Source organism: Amblyomma mixtum, chromosome 3 (assembly GCF_055824585.1).
Source record: "Amblyomma mixtum isolate Tamu chromosome 3, ASM5582458v1, whole genome shotgun sequence".
Taxonomy (NCBI): domain Eukaryota; kingdom Metazoa; phylum Arthropoda; class Arachnida; order Ixodida; family Ixodidae; genus Amblyomma; species Amblyomma mixtum.
In genome coordinates, this window is record NC_143014.1 from 79,793,805 (window position 1) to 79,814,527 (window position 20,723).

A 20,723-nucleotide genomic window follows, 5' to 3' on the forward strand; every position below is an offset into this window, starting at 1 on the left:
TAAAATGGAAATAGGCCTTTAATTTTTTATATCGTTTACGTCACCTTTCTTAAACAGGACCGAAACTCTTGCAATCTGCTTCCTCCTCGGAAAGATAGCGCTCGCCAAAGACATAATAAAAATACAAGTGAGATACGGAGAAAGAATATCGAGCACATATTTGATTGGCCGGACCTGCATGCCTTTTACGTCGCAACTTGAGCTATTTTAAGTGAAAGGAAAACTGACTGTACCTCAAGTTCCGTAAAAGGGCGAAAAAAAGTGAAAATTGATTTCTATCAGGCAGTAGTATCAGTCGATGCACAGCCATTGGAGTAGCCCACAAAATAATCGTTAAACGTATTTGCTTGAGCACTGCCCGATATTTCTTTGCCACCAAGAAGTAGCTTTTCTACACGCGGAGGTGACCTGCTACGATTCAAGAGGGTATTTAGCTTCTGCCATAAAATATGAGGTTTATTCGAGCAGCTTTCAAATTCGGCATGAAAATAGAATTTCCTATGCACTTTTAATTTTTTGTTCAGTTTGTTTCTCAATGATTTATATTCCTTTAATACGCTTAGATCCTTGGTCTTAATAAATTTGTGGTAGCGTGCATTTTTACAATTTATTTGTTTTAACAATTCCGGAGTTATCCATGGCTTTCTTATTTTTTTACCCAGTTTAAACTTCTGTTCTGGAAAATGGCGCTTATATATTCGAGATATCTCATCAATAAGCTTGCTGTACGCGATTTCTACGTTATCTGTTTCCAGAATTTCCTTAATATCACAACGCTGTAACTCAGCTCTGAAACTATCTAAACCAGTCTGTGTCTGGAGGGAAACGTACTGATGCTTTTTGTTTGCTATAAAATTGTTTCCTTAACAGAAAAAATATTGGAAGGTGGTCACTTAGGTCGTATGATATTACACCACTAGCAGCGTTTGTTGAATCGGCATTTGTGATAGACAGATCAAGCAGTGTTTCGCTTTCGGTTGTGATCCTAGTTGGCGCACGGATGACATTTTCATATCCGTTTGAGGTTAAAATGGTTAGCATATGCCTTTTCGGTGCAGAGGTGGTCAACATGTCAATATTGAAATCCCCGGCAGACACCAAGTAATTACCAGTTTCCGAAGTAAATGACAACAGCTGTTCATAAAAAGAAAAGAAGCTAGAAAGGTTTCCATGTGGTGGTCTGTAGCAAACAGAAAACGTATAGTCATTCACGCAATCTGTTATAATTTCAAAATCATCACATCAGATACAAAAGTCGGAAAGCAACTCGCAGTTCACATGTTCTCTTAACAACAGCATTACACCACCGCCCCGACGATTTGTTCGATTCACACTGTATGACTGGTAGGACGGAAAATTGGGCAGCTCGCTGTCATCCCTGCACCAAGTTTCACTAAGCATGACTGCATCAAACAAAAAATTAAAACCAGTGATGAAGTCATTTATGTCGGTTTCTTTGCTGTAGAGCGAGCGAACGTTTAGGTGAAGGCATTTCAGTGAAACAGCATGGTGCCTCGAGACAAAGGTGTTTAACTCGTTTGGGAGAATATGACTCTGACTAGCCATTTTTAAGAAAAATTAATCTTGACATGGTCTATAGTGAGCAGGCTTAGGTTGGAAGGTCTGACCTGTGACGCACTACTACCACGGAGTCACCGTCGGCTTTGCGCAGCAAGGTTTTTCCGTTCCTGTGCCACACGTACTTGGACTCGTTTTGTTTGGGCCAATCCTTAGCCTCTCGAAGCAGTTGCCGGCTTTGACTGGTCATGTTTTCTTGGATGAACAGGTTAGTTTTCTCTTTTTTTTAGTTTAGATCGGTTATTCAGCCATTGGTCTCTGATAGATTACCTGATATACCGAACAATTATACCTGGTATTTTTCCAGGTTTGTATGGGAGGCGGTGAATAGCGGCGACGTCTGTTTCAGCAAGTGCAGGAACCTCAATCAAACTGGCAACAGAGTTTACTTTTAGAAGCAAATTTTAATTCTTAGAAACACCAACACCGTGAATTTCTAGATTTAGCTTCCGGTTTCTCCACTCTAAGTCGTTCAAACTTGCCTCAAGTCTTCTAGTTCCAGTCGGCCGCCTCAAAAGAAATATCGGGCGCTGACCTTCTGGCATTTTTTTAGCGACACGGGGTTAGTGTGTGCTGTCGGAGAAATAGCTGAGGAATATAACTGCGGCGTACGCTGCTGATTTCTTGCTCTGCGCTAAATGGGGGACTCTGCAGAAGAGTAATGTGCTTTGCAACACTCTAGTGGAAGCGTATGTGCCAACCCCTCACCTGTCTGCGACAAACCCTTAAAATGTCACAGAGCCCTGCAAATCTCGCTCCTCCTGCGTCAGGACGAGCCGTGCGTACCACTTAAAACAAAGTGCCATCGTTGGTCAGTTTCCTTACTCGAGATGACGCTACAGTCGTTAACGCAAGAAGAAGAAGAAGAAGGAGAAGAAGAAGAAGAAGAAGAAAAAGAAAAAGAAGAAAAAGAAGAAAAAGAAGAAAAAGAAGAAAAAGAAGAGAAAGAAGAGAAAGAAGAAAAAGAAGAAAAAGAAGAAGAAAACGAAGAAAACGAAGAAAACGAAGAAAAAGAAAAAGAAAAAGAAAAAGAAAAAGGAAAAGGAAAAGGAAAAGGAGAAGAAGAAGAAGAAGAAGAAGAAGAAGAAGAAGAAGAAGAAGGAGAAGAAGGAGAAGAAGGAGAAGAAGGAGAAGAAGGAGAAGAAGGAGAAGAAGGAGAAGGAGAAGAAGGAGAAGAAGGAGAAGAAGGAGAAGAAGGAGAAGGAGGAGAAGGAGAAGGAGGAGAAGGAGGAGAAGGAGAAGAAGGAGGAGGAGAAGAAGGAGGAGGAGAAGAAGGAGGAGGAGAAGAAGGAGGAGGAGAAGAAGGAGGAGGAGAAGAAGGAGGAGGAGAAGAAGGAGGAGGAGAAGAAGGAGGAGGAGAAGCAGAAGGAGAAGAAGCAGAAGGAGAAGAAGCAGAAGGAGAAGAAGCAGAAGGAGAAGAAGCAGAAGGAGAAGAAGCAGAAGGAGAAGAAGCAGAAGGAGAAGAAGCAGAAGGAGAAGAAGCAGAAGGAGAAGAAGCAGAAGGAGAAGAAGCAGAAGCAGAAGGAGAAGAAGGACAGAGGGGGAGGTAAAGTGTAATAAGTCTACCTACATATTAACATATTGACATATGTACAGTGGTGAGCAGCCTTGTCTAGAGCGCTCGGGCGGTGCACTTCCTTGCAAACAAATCCAGATTTTGTGGCAGCCTCTAGGGTCCAGCTGCAACGCTTGCACGGAAGTAGCGCCAGATAGCCTCGTAAACAAAGCAGGCACGAAAACTTTGCCCTGTAATGAGGGGCTGCTCTCTAATTTCGGTTTTTGTTACGAAGTGCGCACTGCTCAAGCGCTCTAGACAAGGCTGCTCACCACTGTACAGGTCGCGCGCGCGTGATGTTCTGGTTGAGCGCAGTACACACACACGCGCACGACACAATGCACAGAACAGCTGGAGTGGGGGCGTCCAGCTGATCGTGGTCCAAGGTAGCACACGCTTAGCGTTCAGTCACTGCACGTATAACTACCTGGTGGAGAACAGGCGGGACGTCAAGCCCGTCTGTTCGAGGGATGCACAGAGAGCAAGTATTATGAAAAATAAAAAAAAGCTATGGTAGACAGAGCACGGGGACAGAACGCTGGCCGAGGGTCGTGTATCAGCTGCACATGCCTCGCCGAGCCCTGACCCCGGATGACCTCCAGCATGGTGGAAATGCTAGGAGGAGATGCTTGGAGATGCAGTGGAGATGAGTTTAGGGTGCCTCACTTTCCCATTTCAGAGAAAATTCCCCTAGTGCTGCTCCTCCGAGGACTGTGAACGTATTTCCAGAGCTCTGTTTGACCTGTTTGACGTTTTGAGTGTTTGTCGCAGCCAGGAAGGGGGGAGCTGCGTACGCTTACTTTGCACAGCTACACATCGGCTGCGTGGCTGTGAAGAGAATGCGTTTTCGAGTCGTAGCACTAGTGTTCAGAATTGGTAAAATGCCCTCATTTTTTCCTTTCCCCTCACCCTCGCAATTAAAGGCTCCACTCTCCGTCGCCCTCATTCTCTTTTTTTTTCAAAATTTTTCTGTTCCACCATTGCTCTCGCTTCAGTTCGTCGACCCTTACCCTAACATTCAGCATTTGTAAAATTCGAGTTAACTTTCCTCATTGCCAACATGTGCTGATAATACTGAGTGATAAAAGCATAAAACACGCCAAACAACGGCACAGTTACGTGTTACGCCCCGAAATATCACTCTCCGGCTATTTTGGCATGCGCTGGATGCAAACGTGTGCTCTAAAATTATCGTATCTCGTTGGTACCTGTAAGCACCTCGTATCTCGTTGGTACCTGTAAGCACCGCGAAAATTAGTCACCCCATTGGTAGCCCTGTGTACAAAAGGGAATAATAACATACGCCAACAGTATTTAGAACTCAACGCAGAAGCAGTTACGGCGATAATTACAAGCACTAATTGTACGACAGAATAAGGACAGCATGCACCAATAAAACATTAATCAGATACTTGCAAATTAAAAGGGTCCTCGTAATAGCAGTATGTGGGCCGAAATATTTTGCAGACGAAACCTCCGAGCGTCTAGCGTAATAACATTGTTTGCATGCAGTAATTTGTGTTATAATTTATAACCTAATTACATTTTTGCGATTTCAAGCACTTAATTTGTAATCAAATTATATTCAAAGAGTAATTTTTCTATGTATACTTCGTAGTCAATCGCACGTACGCACAGCTCCCACTCAAAGGACCGAATGGCGCGACGTTTTATCCGAAGCGACCGGATTGGCGGCGCTGCCGTCGAACAAACGTAACCGCAATGCGAGGCGCTCCACCCTCGCCGCGAAGGGCTGGAACTTTTAAAGCCATGCAGATCTTTAACTTTCGTCTAAAGTTGCGTCGTCTGATCGGGGCAGACGTGGCCAAAAAAGTTTTCGCGACGTTGTAATGACCGAGAAGAACTTGTAGCTGGGCATGTTGGTGCATATTCAGGAAAGACACAGGACACAAACAAATACGAACACAGTATGAGGGAATGGGACGAGCACTGACCGTCGTTTCCCACGGATCTCTTCATCAATGCGCGCTTGACGTTCACGCAGTGTCGCTCGGACCACCCACTGGGTCTCCTCCTCAGTATTTCCCTTCCATTCGCACACGCACGTGGGCATGATGCTTTGCTTAAATATAGCGAAGCGTACCGGGCTTGCTTATGCCGTTTCTTTGAAACTTGAAACCAATTGGCCCCAGTGGAGAATGCGTGCTTCACCGAGAGCGTTCAAACTGGAACGCTTCCTTCATCTTAGCATATTGCGTCTTAAGAAGAGAAGCCGCCTCACAGCAAAAGAACGTTCGCGTACACATCGCGAGGCCATGGCGCCGCGTGGGCAACACCATCAGATAAGTAATAAACAACCACATCGCTGTATTTTGTCACACTTATGGCTCGTAATCCCTACGTACAGCTCCGCGACAGGGTACACCGGAATTGCGTTACCTTCTGCACACTTGTGTCATTCCATGAATACATTTTATTCTTCCTTAAGACACGGTGCACTCAGTGGGGAGAACAGACGCCTTGAGCCGGGCCAAGGTGTCTCACACCCACGACGGATGTAAGCGTAGAAAATTCAAACACTAACTAAAGAAGCTATCTTTCGTAAGGTATAGACTGCGCGAATAAGACAAAGACAGCAGACATAGGGTCGAAAACGACACCATGAGTGCAGTCTTTTTCGTTCCCATGTCTACTGCCCATGTCTATTCGCGCAAACCTACTACCCTTATTCAAATGAACCAACTAGCCCGCAAGAACGTTCTACTAAAGCTGTCTTTCCCTTGGCGCTCAAGCGTTGAATTTGCAGCCATGTTAGAAATACGCCATAAGCAACAAGTATTACTAAGACTAATATGTTTTAAGATAAAAATGATAAGTACAACCAGGGAATGTATTCATCAACGTTGGGATCTCTGAGAGGGTGCATTTCGCTTTATATCTTTGGCTGTGCATTACCAACAAAAGCTGCAGTGGAGTAGAGACCGGGTCTTCCACCCTCGCCCTCACCCTCCCTCACCTTCACCCCACCACCTTTACTCTCCCTCACCCTCATCGCACCAAGCGAGACCCTAAAAAGGTAAAGGCCTCACTTCGTCAGAAAGCCCGGTGTTGCCATTGCTAATTGTGATATGCATCAACTCCGCGATACGCTACAAGCAGCTTTTAGTCCAGCACAATCAGACAAACGGAGGCAGCTGCGCTTATCGCTGGCTAGTCTTCCACACCTCAGATATATGCCTAAAAGTTGTGCCTTTATCCGTGATAGCTTATATATAAGATCCTCGACAGCTCATTATATAAGACAGTTCCGTACTTCTGCGCTGAGCTTTTCTATTCAGCTTAATTTGGCCGAGGTGGGTGGTACAATGAATCATCGGGTTGCCGCTCCCGGTGTGTCTGCAGGTGACGCAGCCGTTCTTCGCGTCGGGCGCAGCAGTGGCCCTGCTCACAAATATCTCGCCCGCTTTGTCCACTTTCGAGGAGTCGCTTAAGGCGCTGAAATTCTCGGCCACGTCCCTGAGCGAGGCGCAGCTGCCGCCGGTGCCGGTGGTGCCGCGCGAGGAGCGCTGCCGCCGGGCAGCTCGCCGCCTCACCACGGTGTGGATGAACCGCGGGAGGGGAAGCGACGACAGCGACCCAGACTGCCCGCCGGAAGCCGGCGCATGCAAGGGCGCACTGAACCCAGCTGAAACGGAAGAGCTGTTCGAGACCGTCGCTGCGCTGGAGCGGGAGCTCGCCAACACGCAGCGCCTTCTGCGACCCGTGTAAGGATTTCATTTTTTCGCGCACCCTTGTTAAGTGCGTGGTTTGCTGGAACTCCGTTCCTAATGGAGAGCAGTCGTTATACCTTCGCAGCACTCAAGACGAAACTTCTGAGAGGCTGTTGATTTTTTAGGTCACATCATTTTCTGATCTCGCCCTGTGTGCTGCATGCTTAGCACCTCTGGCTCATACAATATGTACAAATGAAGCCGCGCCGTGCACACCACATCGAAAACGTAGTCTGAACCAAAACGAACAAGATAAATACCGCGCCCACCACTGTGTGGTTGCCGTTTCCAAGCTCACAGCCTTCCTTCCAATCACTTGCTCCCTTATTTGATTGGAGCAACATTTCTATGCTGGAAAAGAAATGGACAAAGCCTTTTTCTGTGATACCTAGTCCTGGCTTTTTTAAGGCGAAAGCCTTTAATGTCTCATCGTTGTAAGCAGCAGTTGTCGACAGAAATGTCACGCTTTTCAATTGGTCGTGACGTCACAGTGCGCGAATTGCAAACGGGGCTAATTGTACGTTGGCTAGTAACCATGCAACCAATTGAAGGGATCGTATAGTGATTCCCCAAGTAAGTGAGACTGAGCTTAGTTGATTGCTTAATTGCCCAATTACCCTAATTAACTTTCCTAGTCAGGCCATATAAATAAATAAAACCGAGTAGGAAATTCGTCGAGCTCGGGAATCGAACCCGGGTCTTCGGAGTGCGAGACGATCGTGCTATCCACTCCGCCATGCCAGCTCGAAGGTTTCGAATGAACAAAGGCGCGTCTAGTGAATACGGTGTCTTCGCTCACACCCATCCTCCTCCCTTCCCTTCCGGCGAGGTTTAGGTGTCCACCGAGATATGACAGACATACATTTCCTTTCCTCAAAAAACCAATTTACCGACGAGCGAGGCGTAGAAACGAATGGGCGATGGCGTTCTATGGACTCCCTGGCAGCGTTGCAAGACGCTGTCGCGTTCCGCTCTTAGAGGCGAAGCTTAACATCTTAACCACACATCAGTGACCACACTTTAGGTGAAAAAAGTGCCCCCCTGAATTTTGACTGGTGTCCACCGAGATATGTGAGACACTTCCTGCGTAATTTCCTTTCCTCAAATACAATTTTCATTTTCTTCATTACGGGCCCTCTTTGTCTTCTTTCACTCCCACTTCCTCCCTTCCTCTACGGTGCGGTTCAGGTGTCCACCGAGATGACGGAGGATTACTGCGCCATTTCTTTTCCTCAAAAAGCGTTGCGTTCAAAGGGCAAGGCATCGCGCCGAACGGGTGGTGCCGTTCCGTGGACTCCCTGGCGGCGCTACAACACGCTGTCGGGTTCCACTCCTAAAGGCGAAGCTTAAGCGTCATTAATTAGCAGTTAATTAGTATTCAGGCATTAATCTGTAATTAACCATTAATTAGTGATTTGTCATCACTTAAGAATTAGTACTCAATTATATGTGACGCCGCCAGTGCCACAGAAGCAGCGAAAGGGGTGCGGAGAACGCTTTCGCCTCTACGCACTTTAGACAGTCAAAGTGCCCCCTGAATTTTTTTCCCCCTCGCCTTCAACGACCATTCCCTGTAGCCTGTGATGAATGGGAAGCCTGTACTCTTCATCTGAAGTGCAATACTTCCAGCATTCTCCATCTCAGTAGTTAGTCGTAGCGGCACCAAGGCTGCAATAATTGCAGAGCCGACGTTCTGACGCTGTGGAATGTAGTGCCATGGTACGAAATGGGCATATAGACATATTGTATGGCGTCCTTTAAAGTGCGGAAGCGCCAAACGCTATTTTAAATCGAGCCATAACGTACGCTCGCGTCACGTTCGCTATTTCCAGAGTTTAGCGTGCGCCAGTTCTGAGTACGCAGCTTTTCCAGTATGGCGGCGCACTTCGAAGCAGGATCCCTCGCTTCGGAGTGAATTCGTCATTGTTACTTTCCAAGCTCACATTGTTCACTGGTCATCAATGAGGTATCGGGCTTTCATTATGCCTCGTCTCACCCACTGCAAAAGCCATGAGCAGCACATTTGCTTTCTTTTTTTTTTTTAATTTCGAGTGACGATTCTGCCGCTCCGAGGCCGAAGAGTAGCGTCGGTTTGTGGACAAAAAGGTTTCCGTTCTAGAAACCAGGTGGCGCCACTATGCTGATTTTTTTTCGTACAACTGTTGCGTTTTGCGTACATAAGCATGCGTGCGCTATTCTGGGGCTGCCTCATTGTTTCTTCAGTGTTTGGTACGTGACAGCGTCTGCGCGTCTGCGTGTCCGCCTGTGAACGGCGTCTGCTCTCTCTCTTCGCAGTGGTCTGGCGCGCGCGGGTGCTGAGGAGGAAGACCCTGGCGGAGATGACGAAGAAGAGCAGGTAGGTAGCCGCGCGTGGCTCAGCCTCGAACAACCTCATTGTGAGAGATGAGGTCGGCGACTGGTACAAGTGGCATGCTGGATTATTTCGGCCTCGGTCTCACGTAAGCTTGAGCTGCGACATCGAGGCTCTTTATTAACGCGTGCCGTCTGCGTGTGCGCGTAGATCTTGCGTCTATCGTTTGTGAAAAAATGGGAATTTATGCTCCTATGTACCGGTCACAACAGCTTATAGTTTTTGTGACACTCGCTGCATGTCCAATGTGCGCGGCCTCGCAATCGATGCTTAGCCAACCCCGACATGGTCGCGGGGTTGCAGTGGTAAGCACACGCGTTTAAGTTATGCGTAGCATAAATGCACTCCAAAGTAGGTGAGACACCCGCCGCACTAGCTTAGTTCCTAGGGCACCATATGTTACTTGCGGATAAGTTTGGATGTCGCCGGCGGCACGTCATTCTATTTTCATACCTTCATGAATGTATTTTTCAAGAATGTATATTATTTTCCTACTGTGACGACCCCACATAATGCGCAGGTCCACACGGGACGGAGAGGCAAGAAGACACCGTATGGCTCAGTTTAAACAAAATGATGTAATCAATAATTATACATGGTACATCAGAGGCTGGGGTGTCCGAGCTTACGTGGCGACGCCGTCATGGGGGCGATGGATGGTCTCCGGAGTTGCGATCCGTCGGTGGCTGGCAGAAGCTGCGCGCCGTCCGGCTTCGGCGCTGAAGGACCCTTTTTCGTGAACGATCTCGTCCTCTGCGTGCCTTTCGTCCGCACTCGCCAGCTATATCTGCTCCGCCGGCCACGCCCGATCTCTTGTCTTCCCGACTGGAATGTTTCTTTCTTCCTCCTTTCAACGGCGGCGCCCTGCGGCATCCCCGACATCCCTCGTTGGAATGTCGTTTGTCTCCCGCCGGCAGCTTTTTTTATCTTGTCCTTGTACGGCCAGGCATGCCTAATTGGGCTGGCTTTCCCTCCCGCCGGCGCCTTTGCTGTGGTCGCTCGGACAATACCTCCGGCGCGTCCCCGGCCTTCGCCGCTATAGTGGTCACCTCCGCTCAAGGAATTTCGCTGGGGTTACTGCTGACAATGGCCCTAGACATTCCTGCTACACTAATCCGCTGAGGCTCGGAGGGGCATTCCAAGCATCCCACTTCCCATGGTCGTCGCGAGGTTGTCGGCCTTGTTGATTGTTCACGGTTGAGCACAGAGAAAATTCCGCCGAAGGTATGGGCCCTGGTAGCTCACGCACGGAACGTCACACTACTTTCGCGTATATTTCGCCGTAATCGATGTCGGGCGGAACAGGTTGACCCTCCACGCACGTTCTTCATCGCCATTACCTTCCCGGGCCTCCCGGGCTACGCTGAATGTTTATGCCGACCATGTTCACTTTCCGCCGTTGTCGGCAGTTTTCCTGCCGGTCAGAGCCGATACAACCGCGTATGGCTAAGGCGTTCTGGAAGGAAGTCTCCTGATGCTACTCACTAGGGCCAATCGGTGTTGCGCGAGGCATCGCAACTGTTCAACGTGGGCGTGCCAACATCTTCGTGACGAACTTCAGGAACGAGCCCCAGCACCTGACGGGATGGGTAGCTAGTATATAACCGAAATGGATGAATTTAGCGCCCTTCGCGAAGCTGTTGCGCTGCCAGAGGAGGAGGCCCCGCCCGGGTCACGAGACCCTACAATGTTGCTCCTGGACATCGATCCCAACCTTGAGCCTTTCCAAACTTGCGACCTGCTTTCTCTTTTGCATGGGTACCCCGAATGTTTCGCGACGACATCCCGAGTTCGCCAGACGCTCGTCGCCAAGCACAGAATCTAGGGAGTTTTCGAATAGGGTGCTCCAACCCTTGGGGTCCCTAAGAAGTTTGGGGCGTCGAAGTGCACATGAGCAGAACGCAAGGCCCGGCTTGCGTGTTGGGTTAACGTGAGCGCGTACGCTATTACAAAGCGTGCAATTGAAAGTGCACATGTCATTGGTCTGAACCCCTGTCGCAAGCTAGCCTCTAATTAACTGAAACATGTAAGCTGTATGCAAGTAGAAATGCTATGACACCATCCGAATACAGTATGCATGAATGACTAATGGTTGCTCAAAATTTCGTTGAGTGTTTTCGGGAAAACTGCCACCACATTGAGGTCAACCAGTGATGACATCGCTGGGATTTCGTCTGCACCACCGAAATAGCGTGCGCCCCAACAAGGCTCTACGTTCAGGCAACATGGCGGTAGCCGTCGATGCGAGGCTTCTCGCTTCACCACCGATTCGTCGTCGCCGCTACGCTGTGCCACATGTTAACAGCAAACTAAAGCTGCAGGAAGCTTTCGCTTTGTCTGAACTTGTCTGAACTGCAAAATTTTAGCGATAAATCACCCCATATTTTCAGATTGCTGCCGTGCTTCCAGAGCTGCTATGCTTAGCGAGTACGCGTCGTTGGACGTCAGAAAGGGCGCGAGGTTGAAACAATCGTGTGCCGCAACGCGGCTTTACATTGGCGGCGCCCGTCGAAACGGGGCCTCTCGCTGCACCACCGATTCGTTGTTGCCGCTACTCGGTGTATTAAGTTCACACCAAACGAAACGCGGACAAAGCTCTCGCTTTGTCTGAAGATGCCCGCACCACAAAACTTAAGCGATGAAATGCGCCTAATTTTCATATCGCTTCCGTATTTACAGAGCTGCTAGGCTTAGCGAGAACGCATTGTTTGGTCGCCATGAAGGTGACTTAGCGGAACGTTCAAATGGGGTTTCCCGCGTCAGTAAAAACACACGTTTCTTATATTTTTTTTTCTCTTAAATCGTGTGTCTGCAATAATAACAGTTTCTGATGAAGAAATAAAAGCATATTTTGAAATCTCTTTTAAAAGTATCTTTTTGGTTTGCCTTGCGCTGCAATCAATAAACGGAAGCCTGGCCCCGCTGCGTAAGGGAGACCCGTATTCTAAAACTCACCGGCGCACTCGTATGTAGCCCTGGGGCCCGCTATTTCTCTGGGGTCCCCAAGCCTTGAGGCCCCCTATTCTAAATCTCTTTTGTCGACGCCGCAACGCACCTGATTTGCCCACCGCCGCACCGCGTTTAGAAGCAACTGCGCGAAATGATAAACGACGACGTCATCCAGCCATCCAACAACCCGTGGGCCGCACCTGCAGTACTGGTCAAGAATAAAGACGGAACACTTCGATTTTGCGTAGACTACAGGCGACTCAATAAGGGGACAAAGAAGGAAGTGTATTCGCTGCCTCGCATCGATGACTTCCTCTACCGTCTCCGTCATACCCGGTATTTTTCGTCCATAGACTTGAAGACTGGATACTGACAGATTGAAGTTGATGAGCGCGACCGAGAGAAGACCGCATTTATAACACCGGATGGCCTCTACGAGTTTAAGGTCATGCCGTTTGGCCTGTGTACAGCGCCCGCGAGATGTCAACGATTCATGGATGCTGTGCTGGCCGGGCTGAAGTGGCAGACGTGTCTCGTGTATCTGGATGACGTTGTCATCTTCGCAAGCACTTTTGCTGACCATCTGGTGCGCCTTGAAGCTCAAGCTCTCCTGAACGCCGGACTCACGCTTAAGCCTTGGAAGCGCCGGCTCACATACACTGAGTTCGCCCAGCACTTGCACCGTCTCACTGAAGTTCTCACGTGCCCTGCCTAAACCGGTCTTCAGTTAAATACCAAGAAGCGCCACTTTGCCAGCCAGAAGGAATTCCGCGGCTCCCTTGGCATGGTGTCGTAAACTTCCGTCGTTTTATCCTGAGCCTTGCCTGCACTGCAGCCCCGCTACTCGACCTCTTGGCTTCTGAAGCGCTATACGTGGGGTCCCATGAGTGTGAGCAGGCCTTCCAAATCCTCTAGCAGGCGCTCACTTCAACGCCTGCGATGCGCCATTTTGATATAGCAGCGTGCGCCATTCTTCACATTGACGCCAGTGGACATGACATTGGCGCGGTTCTTTTGTAACTCAACACTGTCTCTCAAGAACAGGTTGTGGCATACGCCAGCCGTTCGCTGACTGCAGCTGAGCGCAGCTACACAATTACGGAACAAGAATGTCTTGCCGTTATTTGGTCAATCCAAAAGTTTCGGCCCTAAATATCGGCCGCCACTTCACCATGGTCACAGATCATCACGCGCTCGGTTGGCTGACGTCGTTAAATAACTTATCAGGCCGTCTTATGCCGCAGGGTGCTACGTATATCGCTATCACCTTCAAATATGGCATAAAAAACCCCTCGACTCTCAGACCCCATTCTCGCTTCCCGTTGTCTTCAGCTCCCGCAACTCCACCTGCGGCCTCCCCTACACTCTACCCTTCACGACAGCTTTCTGATGATCATCTGGATGTTGCACCCGTCGCTATGGCTCCACTGAACATTGCCGGTCCCTGCAACCGACTGATCCCCACTTCCGCACGATCACTGCTCGTCTCCGCGATCAGTCAGCGGCACCCAACAGTCGCTTGCGACATCAGCTCCGCATGTTTCGATTTCAGCCCGGAACACTCACCGCTACACTTACCACCCTACGGGTCACCGGTTGGTTCCCGTTGTACCTCGCTCTTTTCGCCTTAGTTTTGGAGGCTTTCTACGACGACGCCAGTGCCGGTCATTTAGGCCACCACAAAATGTACGACCGTATCAAAGGCTGCTACTTCTGTCCCGGAGTTTGTACCAGCGTCGCCAAATACATATCGTCCTGTGCGTCCTGCCAGCATCGTCAGCGGTCAACATTTCTTCTTGTTGGCCCCCTGCAACCTCTTCCTTGCCCATCTGTGCCTCTTGACACAGTCGTCATTGACTTGTTTCATCGCCTACTTCTCAGGGTAGCCGGCCACCGTTGAGTTGTCACCGTTACTGACCATCTAATGCAGTACACTGGAACCGCCCTTTTTCCCTCCTGTGCCCCTTGTGAAGTCGCAGACTTTTTCCTGCGCAAGATATCTAGCACCATGGTGCTCCCCATATTCTGGTCAGTGACCGTGGGGCAGCATTTCTTTCTCAAGTCCTTGAGGAGGTCCTCCGCGCCGCCAACACTGTCCACAAGACAACCTCTAGCTATCGTCCTCAGACCAATGTCCTCATCGAGCGCTTTTACTGCACGTTGTCCGACATAGGCATGTCCTCATCATAAGAACTGGGACAACATTTTGCCTTTCGTCACATTTGCCTAAATTTAAGCAGTTCAGCGCACTACTGGTTACTGTCCTTTATTTCTTGTTTATGGCCGTCAAACTTCCTCGGTCATCGATACCACCTTCTTCTCTGCTCTCGCCTCTCCGACTACATCTCTGGGCGACCAGTTTGCTTCTCATATGGCCCATTGTCGCTAACTTGCCCGCGTCAACCCTGAAGTCGCTCAGGAAGAGCGCAAATGCTGTTTGACCAGCACCACCGCTTCGTATCCTTTTATCCGAGTGATGAAGCTCTCCTCTGGACACCCGTCTGCATCCCTGTCGTGTGCGAGAAGTTTCTCCACCACTTCACTGGACCTTGCACGGAACTCCAACAAACATCTCCCGTGAACTACATCGTTGTGCCCACGCACAGCGTCGCCCGGTTGTCGTCGACGCTCACAAGAGGTCGTGGCACGTCTCGCGCATGACACCAAACTCCCGCCACCCCCCTCCTGTCTAAACCGCGGCCAGGAAGTCTGTCTCTCCGTGGGGGATTTGTCTGAGCGTGGTGCGCTAACTTACACCTCTTTCACCCGTCCATACCCATCGTCATCATCGCTCGCCTGTGTTCTCAGGCTCGCGCGCTGAGTTCCGGGCTGTCTTGTTATAAAGAGATTTGTTCAAGTGGTTGGTTCAGCCTTACCGAAAGACAATAGCAAAAACTTGCCGCTGGTATTGTTGAGTTATTGGTAACTTTCTGTAGTAAGGATGAGATTAACAGGAGTTACTAACCCATGCAATTAAAAAGTGCCAACAACGTATAGTCATGTTTGTAATGGTTTCATCCTACGTGTTTATCCGAAGGAAACGTTTAGAGTTTTTTTTTTTTTTTTTTTTATACTGGCAGGACTGGAAAGATCCTCTAGATCAATTCGTCCATGTTTGCATCTCTGGTTTTTCAGAGCAGATCAGAACCGCCGTTTCTGTATGAATGCACAAACTCAATTGTTCCCCGTTTCAATGGTGGCAGAAAATTCCTTCAATTAGCACTTCTTCTGCCTTCCAGAGTAAGAGTCAGCGATCACTGTGGTTTGGCATTGATGTGTTTCACAAGTGGAACGATATTTTCTTTTTCTTCCTTGCTTTTCCAGCTTTCCGGTCGCCCCAGCTGCGCTGAGGCTTCCGTGACCGACGTCCGTGGCCGCATTCAAGGAGCGGATGCTTTCTTTTCGGATGTGGATGCACCCGTTCATTCACAGGGTTCAGATGCACGCAGCGGTGGAGGGGCAGATGCACGCAGCGGTGGAGGGGCCCTTGGTGATTGCCACCGGTGAGCATTATATCCTCTCCCCCTTTTCTTCTTCTTTTGTGGGTCTTCTGAGCAGTTGCTTGAGTTGCTGCTTTTTTTTTTTTTCAAGGGCAGGGCAACAAACCGAGAGAGAGGCTGTGATGTTTATTACACCTGGCGTTTCAAGGAAGCCCTTCACTAAGTTTAAAACTAGAATTTTTGAGATAAACAGATAGCTTCCTCTGGATTGTTGGTGGATGTCAGAAAAGAGGTGAATCATGTTAACCAGTAAGGCGGTCAATTAAAGTCTATTAGTTAACATAACTTTTATGAGCAGGCACGTGGTCGCAAAGAGATGTGTAGCTGACCATTAGTAACAGCCGTATCAGATTTTTGAATTTTGAATACGCGATTACCCTCGGCTTTGTGGCGCAACACATTTTGGCCATTTCTCGCGCAATTCGAAAGTCACGCGCCTGCGTTGCGCGCAAAGCGCCGCCCTCCATTGAACGACACTCAGGGGCGCGTGTGACACGTGACCTTTTCTTCTCCGCCTCGGCTGGAGAGGTTAACAGCGCCGAGCAGCGCAGCGCGGACGGAGCTTACGCGATGTTCGAATTGCGCAAGAAACGGCCGAATTTTCTTACGCCACAGCGCCGAGGATAGAGTTATTGAAATTCTAAAAACAAACATGGCTATTGCTAATTATCAGCTACAAATCGCTAATTGCGACCAACTGCTTATCTATAATAGTTAAAAATGTAACTGTTATAATTTGTTTAGCCAGCTGGCTGATTAACATGATTCACATTTTTTTAACGCCCGCCAACACTGGCATTACTATACCGCTGAGCCGCCTTTACAACACGCAAAAAGGCCTATTTTTAAACATTACTGCAGGGCTTCCGTGAAACACGTGGTTTATCATCGCGTATCGATAGGCATATACGGACACGTTTTAGGCAGTAGGCAGTCAGACTGCAAAAAGTCGTCTCTATGACTTTTCCCCAGCTTACTACGCTGTATGCAGTTTGATTTCAAAAGTTTTCATCAGCTTTCATGTTTGTAGTTCGTATTCACACTGTGTCATAACCGAAACCGTCACAATTGGCCACAGCTGCCACACCTGATTGGTCGAAACGCCGGAAGTGGATCTGATGGTTCGGATGCACCGAAAACTGTCGAAAAAACGGGACAGTGACGTCACACACATAGTGTACGCTCCATACCAGATGCTTAAAGGCCCGACTCATATCGAATGAGATAACAGCCAATTGGCAGCGCTCTCTCAAGCGGAGCCTGTCTCTTCGGAGTGAACTCGTCAGTCTTACTGCGTTTTTCAGGACGTGAACTGGCTATAAATTGGGTACGGGGGCTTTGGCTTTGTCTTGGCTGCCCACACGCGCACGTGCCGAGGCGCTGGAAAGACAGAACCTCCCCCCCCCCTCCTCCCCGAACAACAACAACAAAAAAGAAAAAAATGAAATGCGGGCCCCTAGGCAACACCCGCTATAGTCGGATACCACCTAAGTCTGCAGTGAAGCTCCGCCCATATGCAGCCTACGCGCGCAGAATTCCTCCACGACATAAAAATGGTCCGCTTCTTAAACGTTTCTTGTTTATTTATTTATTTATTTTATTTATTTATTTCATAAATACTGCCGACTGCCCTTTGGCGGTCAAGGCAGGAGTGCACAAAGAAAAAAAAAAGAAAAATTACAAAGTAGTAACAACCAAATAACAGCAACAAAGGGCGATTACAGTACGAGAACAAAATTCAATAAGACCAACGGGAAGCAAAAAAGTACAGGCAAATCATCCGACGTCAAACAGACTAAGTGAACAGAATAAAAACAAGGAAATCGAAATACACTGTGTACTAGACGCGCTACTGCGATACATGAGCCGAAACAGCAGACAAAAAAGATTCTGAAGATACCAGGTTGGTGATATCGCTTGGCAGTCGGTTCCATTCGGAAATGGTGCGTGGAAAGAAGGAACAAGAATATGCTTTTGTTCGGCATCGTGGCATCAAGATAGTCCGGTCGTGTTTGTTACGGGTGGGGCGTGTTGTGTTGTATTGCATGTAACTCTGAAAATTCAGTTTTGTTTTATTATGTATGATATTGAACAACATTTTTAGTCGGTGCTGCTTTCGACGGGATTCAAGCGTGGGAAGCCCAGATCTGTTGAGCAAATCAGATACCGAGACCTGCCGACCATAAGCGTGGTAAATGAACCGGAGTGCTTTCCTCTGGACGCCTTCAAGAATTTTTATATCCGTTTTTGTGTGCGGATCCCATACAGCGTCGGCGTATTCGAGCACTGGACGCACAAGTGATGTGTATGCTGTCAGTTTAGTTTTGCTCGTGCAATGCTTTAGGCGGTGCTTTAAAAACCGAAGTTTTTTGGACGCTGCTGAGACAATGGACTGGATGTGTACGCTCCAGTTCAGGTTGGATGTCAGGGTTACCCCAAGATATTTCACCTGAGTCACTGAGTTGATCGGAAGGCCATTGATTTTGTATGTGCATTGGAGCGGTTGTTTCTTTCGTGTTACTGTCATTTTTCCACATTTTGAACTGTTTATACCCATTTGCCAAGTACAACACCAGCTGGAAACTGCTGTTAAGTAGTCGGTTAGGAGTGCCTGGTCTTCGACTGATGTGATACTATGGTATATAACACAGTCGTCGGCGAAGAACCGACAGCGTATGCGTGAGTTGAAGGACAGGTCGTTCAAATAAATAAGGAAGAGAAGCGGCCCAAGGACTGAGCCCTGGGGAACTCCTGAAAGTACTGGCGCTTTTGTGGAATTAGATTCAGATATCTGAACAAACTGATGCCGCTGTGTAAGGTAGGAATCTAACCATTGTACTACTTGCGATTATTTAACCACCACCTTATTTTTAACAAAAGATTGCCATGCGATACCCGGTCAAACGCTTTTTCGAAGTCAATGAAAATTAAATCTACCTGTCCATTATTGTCTAGCGACATCATAATTTCATTTGTAATATGAATAAGCTGCGTCACTGTCGACAAGCCTTGCCGAAACCCATGCTGGCTTTCAATAAAAAAACCGCTTCCCTCTAGGAATGAACTTATGTGCTTGAAAATAAAATGTTCTAATACCTTACTGGACGTACATAACAAAGAAATTGGCCTGTAATTCTTCACGCAAAGCTTGTCTCCTGATTTGTGAATGGGTACCACCTTTGCTGTTTTCCAATCGTTTGGAATTTCTCCTGTCCTGAGACTTTCAGCAAAAATAATGAAAAGGTATTTAGCGCACCACTCAGCATATCTGTACAGAAAAGCGTTAGGGATATCGTCTGGTCCAGAGGATTTTTTTGTGTTCAACTCCAATAGAGCCGAAACAATACCCTCCTCGTTAATAATTAGGTCTGGCAGATTGAAATGGCTAGTTCGAGATTCGGAGACTGAGTTGCTGTTACTCAGGAATACAGAAGAAAAGTGCTCATTGAAGGCAGTCGCTAAGCAGAGGGAGTCGGTAACAACTGTGTTTTTAAGGAGAAGTTTGTTAACCGGGTCTTTTTTCTGTGACAGATGCCTCCAGAACTTTTGGGGGTCAGTTCTTAGAAAATTGTGCATCTTGACATTAAAAAAGTGGTACCGTGAAGATTTTATTTTTGAACGCAGTTCAGCCCGAAGAGCCGGCAAAGCACCACCAACTGTATTGCTTGACCTTGATAAGCGCTTCACGCGACGTTTTAACTGTATGATCTCGCGTGTTATCCAGGGACACGCCATTTTCAGCTTCTTATGTTTAAGCGGCACGTACTTGTTGATACATTGATGAACCGTACTTTTGAATTCTAACCACAAGTCGTTCGCACTTGTACGCCCATCAGTGTATTTTTTGGCAAAGGATTCATACGTAAGTTCAAGCTGATCTAGAACGCTTTCATCCTGAGCATTGTTGAAGTCGCGAAACACTTTTCCTGCCTGATGAACAATTACTGGTCGCAGCAATTCGATTTTAAAGAGCACCGCTTCATGGTCTGATATTCCGGGAAAGACATCTGTCGAAAAGCCCAATTGACTAACAGGGTCCGATATAAATACTAGGTCAAGAAGAGAACTGGTATTTTCTGTAATGCGCCTAGGTTTCTGAACAAAGTTATAGTTGAAAGCAATGCTGAGCAAAGCATCCGAGTTAGCACACAAAGTTTGATCGCACAGATAATCCCAGTTGATGTTTGCCAAGTTAAAATCGCCGCATACGAAAACATGGCTATAGCGCTTTGTATGTTCATTTAAAAAGTCGTGCAAGTTGTCCAGTACAGAAGTATCAGCATTCGGTGGTCGATAAATAACACCTATTAAAAGACTAAGCTGAAGAAGACGGAGAACAATTCAAACCATTTCAGTGTTGGTGTGATGCGGTATCAGCGTATAGTCAATGCCTTTCTTTATCACAATAGCGACACCGCCCCCTCTTGAAGTGCGGTCGCGACGAACGATTTCGTATTGATCGGATGTGATAACTGCATCATTCGGAATTGCATCATGAAGCCATGTTTCTGTCAGAACAGCAGCGTCAGGATCGTGTGTGAAGAGGAGGCTTTCAAGTTCGTCGAATTTATTTACTATGCTTCTAGCATTAATGTTAAGCACGGAAAAGGAATTCAAGGATGTCTGTGTTCTTAGTGCTCCTGAGCTCTGTGTGTTACTTTGTGCGGACACGAGTTTGGAAACAGACCATCACTTTGGAGCGCAGGGAACTCTTTCATTGCGGGCGTCGTCCCATCGATACAGTTTGCCGTTTATTTTAATTTTGTCAAACTTGAGCATGACCTTCTCTTCTTTCAACCTTTGCTCTTTCGCACTTTCCCAAAGCTTCTTTCGTATTGACTGAACGCGAGGGGAGAAGTCCTCGGATATACTATAGCCTGAGTTTTTCAGATTTCTACAGCTTTTGAGAATTCTCTCTTTGACCCTCCCGTCAACTAGCTTAAAGATAACTGGTCTGCATTTGTCCTCAGCTGGCTTCCCTATTCTATGGATACGCTCAATAGCCACATCCGAAATTTTCAACCGGTCCAGAAGAACAT

General features: G+C 47.8%; 1 protein-coding gene across 1 annotated transcript in view; it reads left to right on the top strand.

Moving 5' to 3' along the window:
- LOC149350739 (uncharacterized) overlaps positions 1 to 20,723 on the top strand; it is a 37,491-nt gene that overhangs the window by 2,588 nt on the left and 14,180 nt on the right. The window contains exons 2-7 of the mRNA XM_089575561.1: positions 2,485 to 2,610; positions 2,926 to 3,124; positions 3,905 to 3,963; positions 6,497 to 6,858; positions 9,160 to 9,220; positions 15,509 to 15,687. Coding sequence (XP_089431687.1) covers positions 2,485 to 2,610; positions 2,926 to 3,124; positions 3,905 to 3,963; positions 6,497 to 6,858; positions 9,160 to 9,220; positions 15,509 to 15,687 — 986 coding nt within the window. The remainder of the gene's footprint in view (positions 1 to 2,484; positions 2,611 to 2,925; positions 3,125 to 3,904; positions 3,964 to 6,496; positions 6,859 to 9,159; positions 9,221 to 15,508; positions 15,688 to 20,723) is intronic.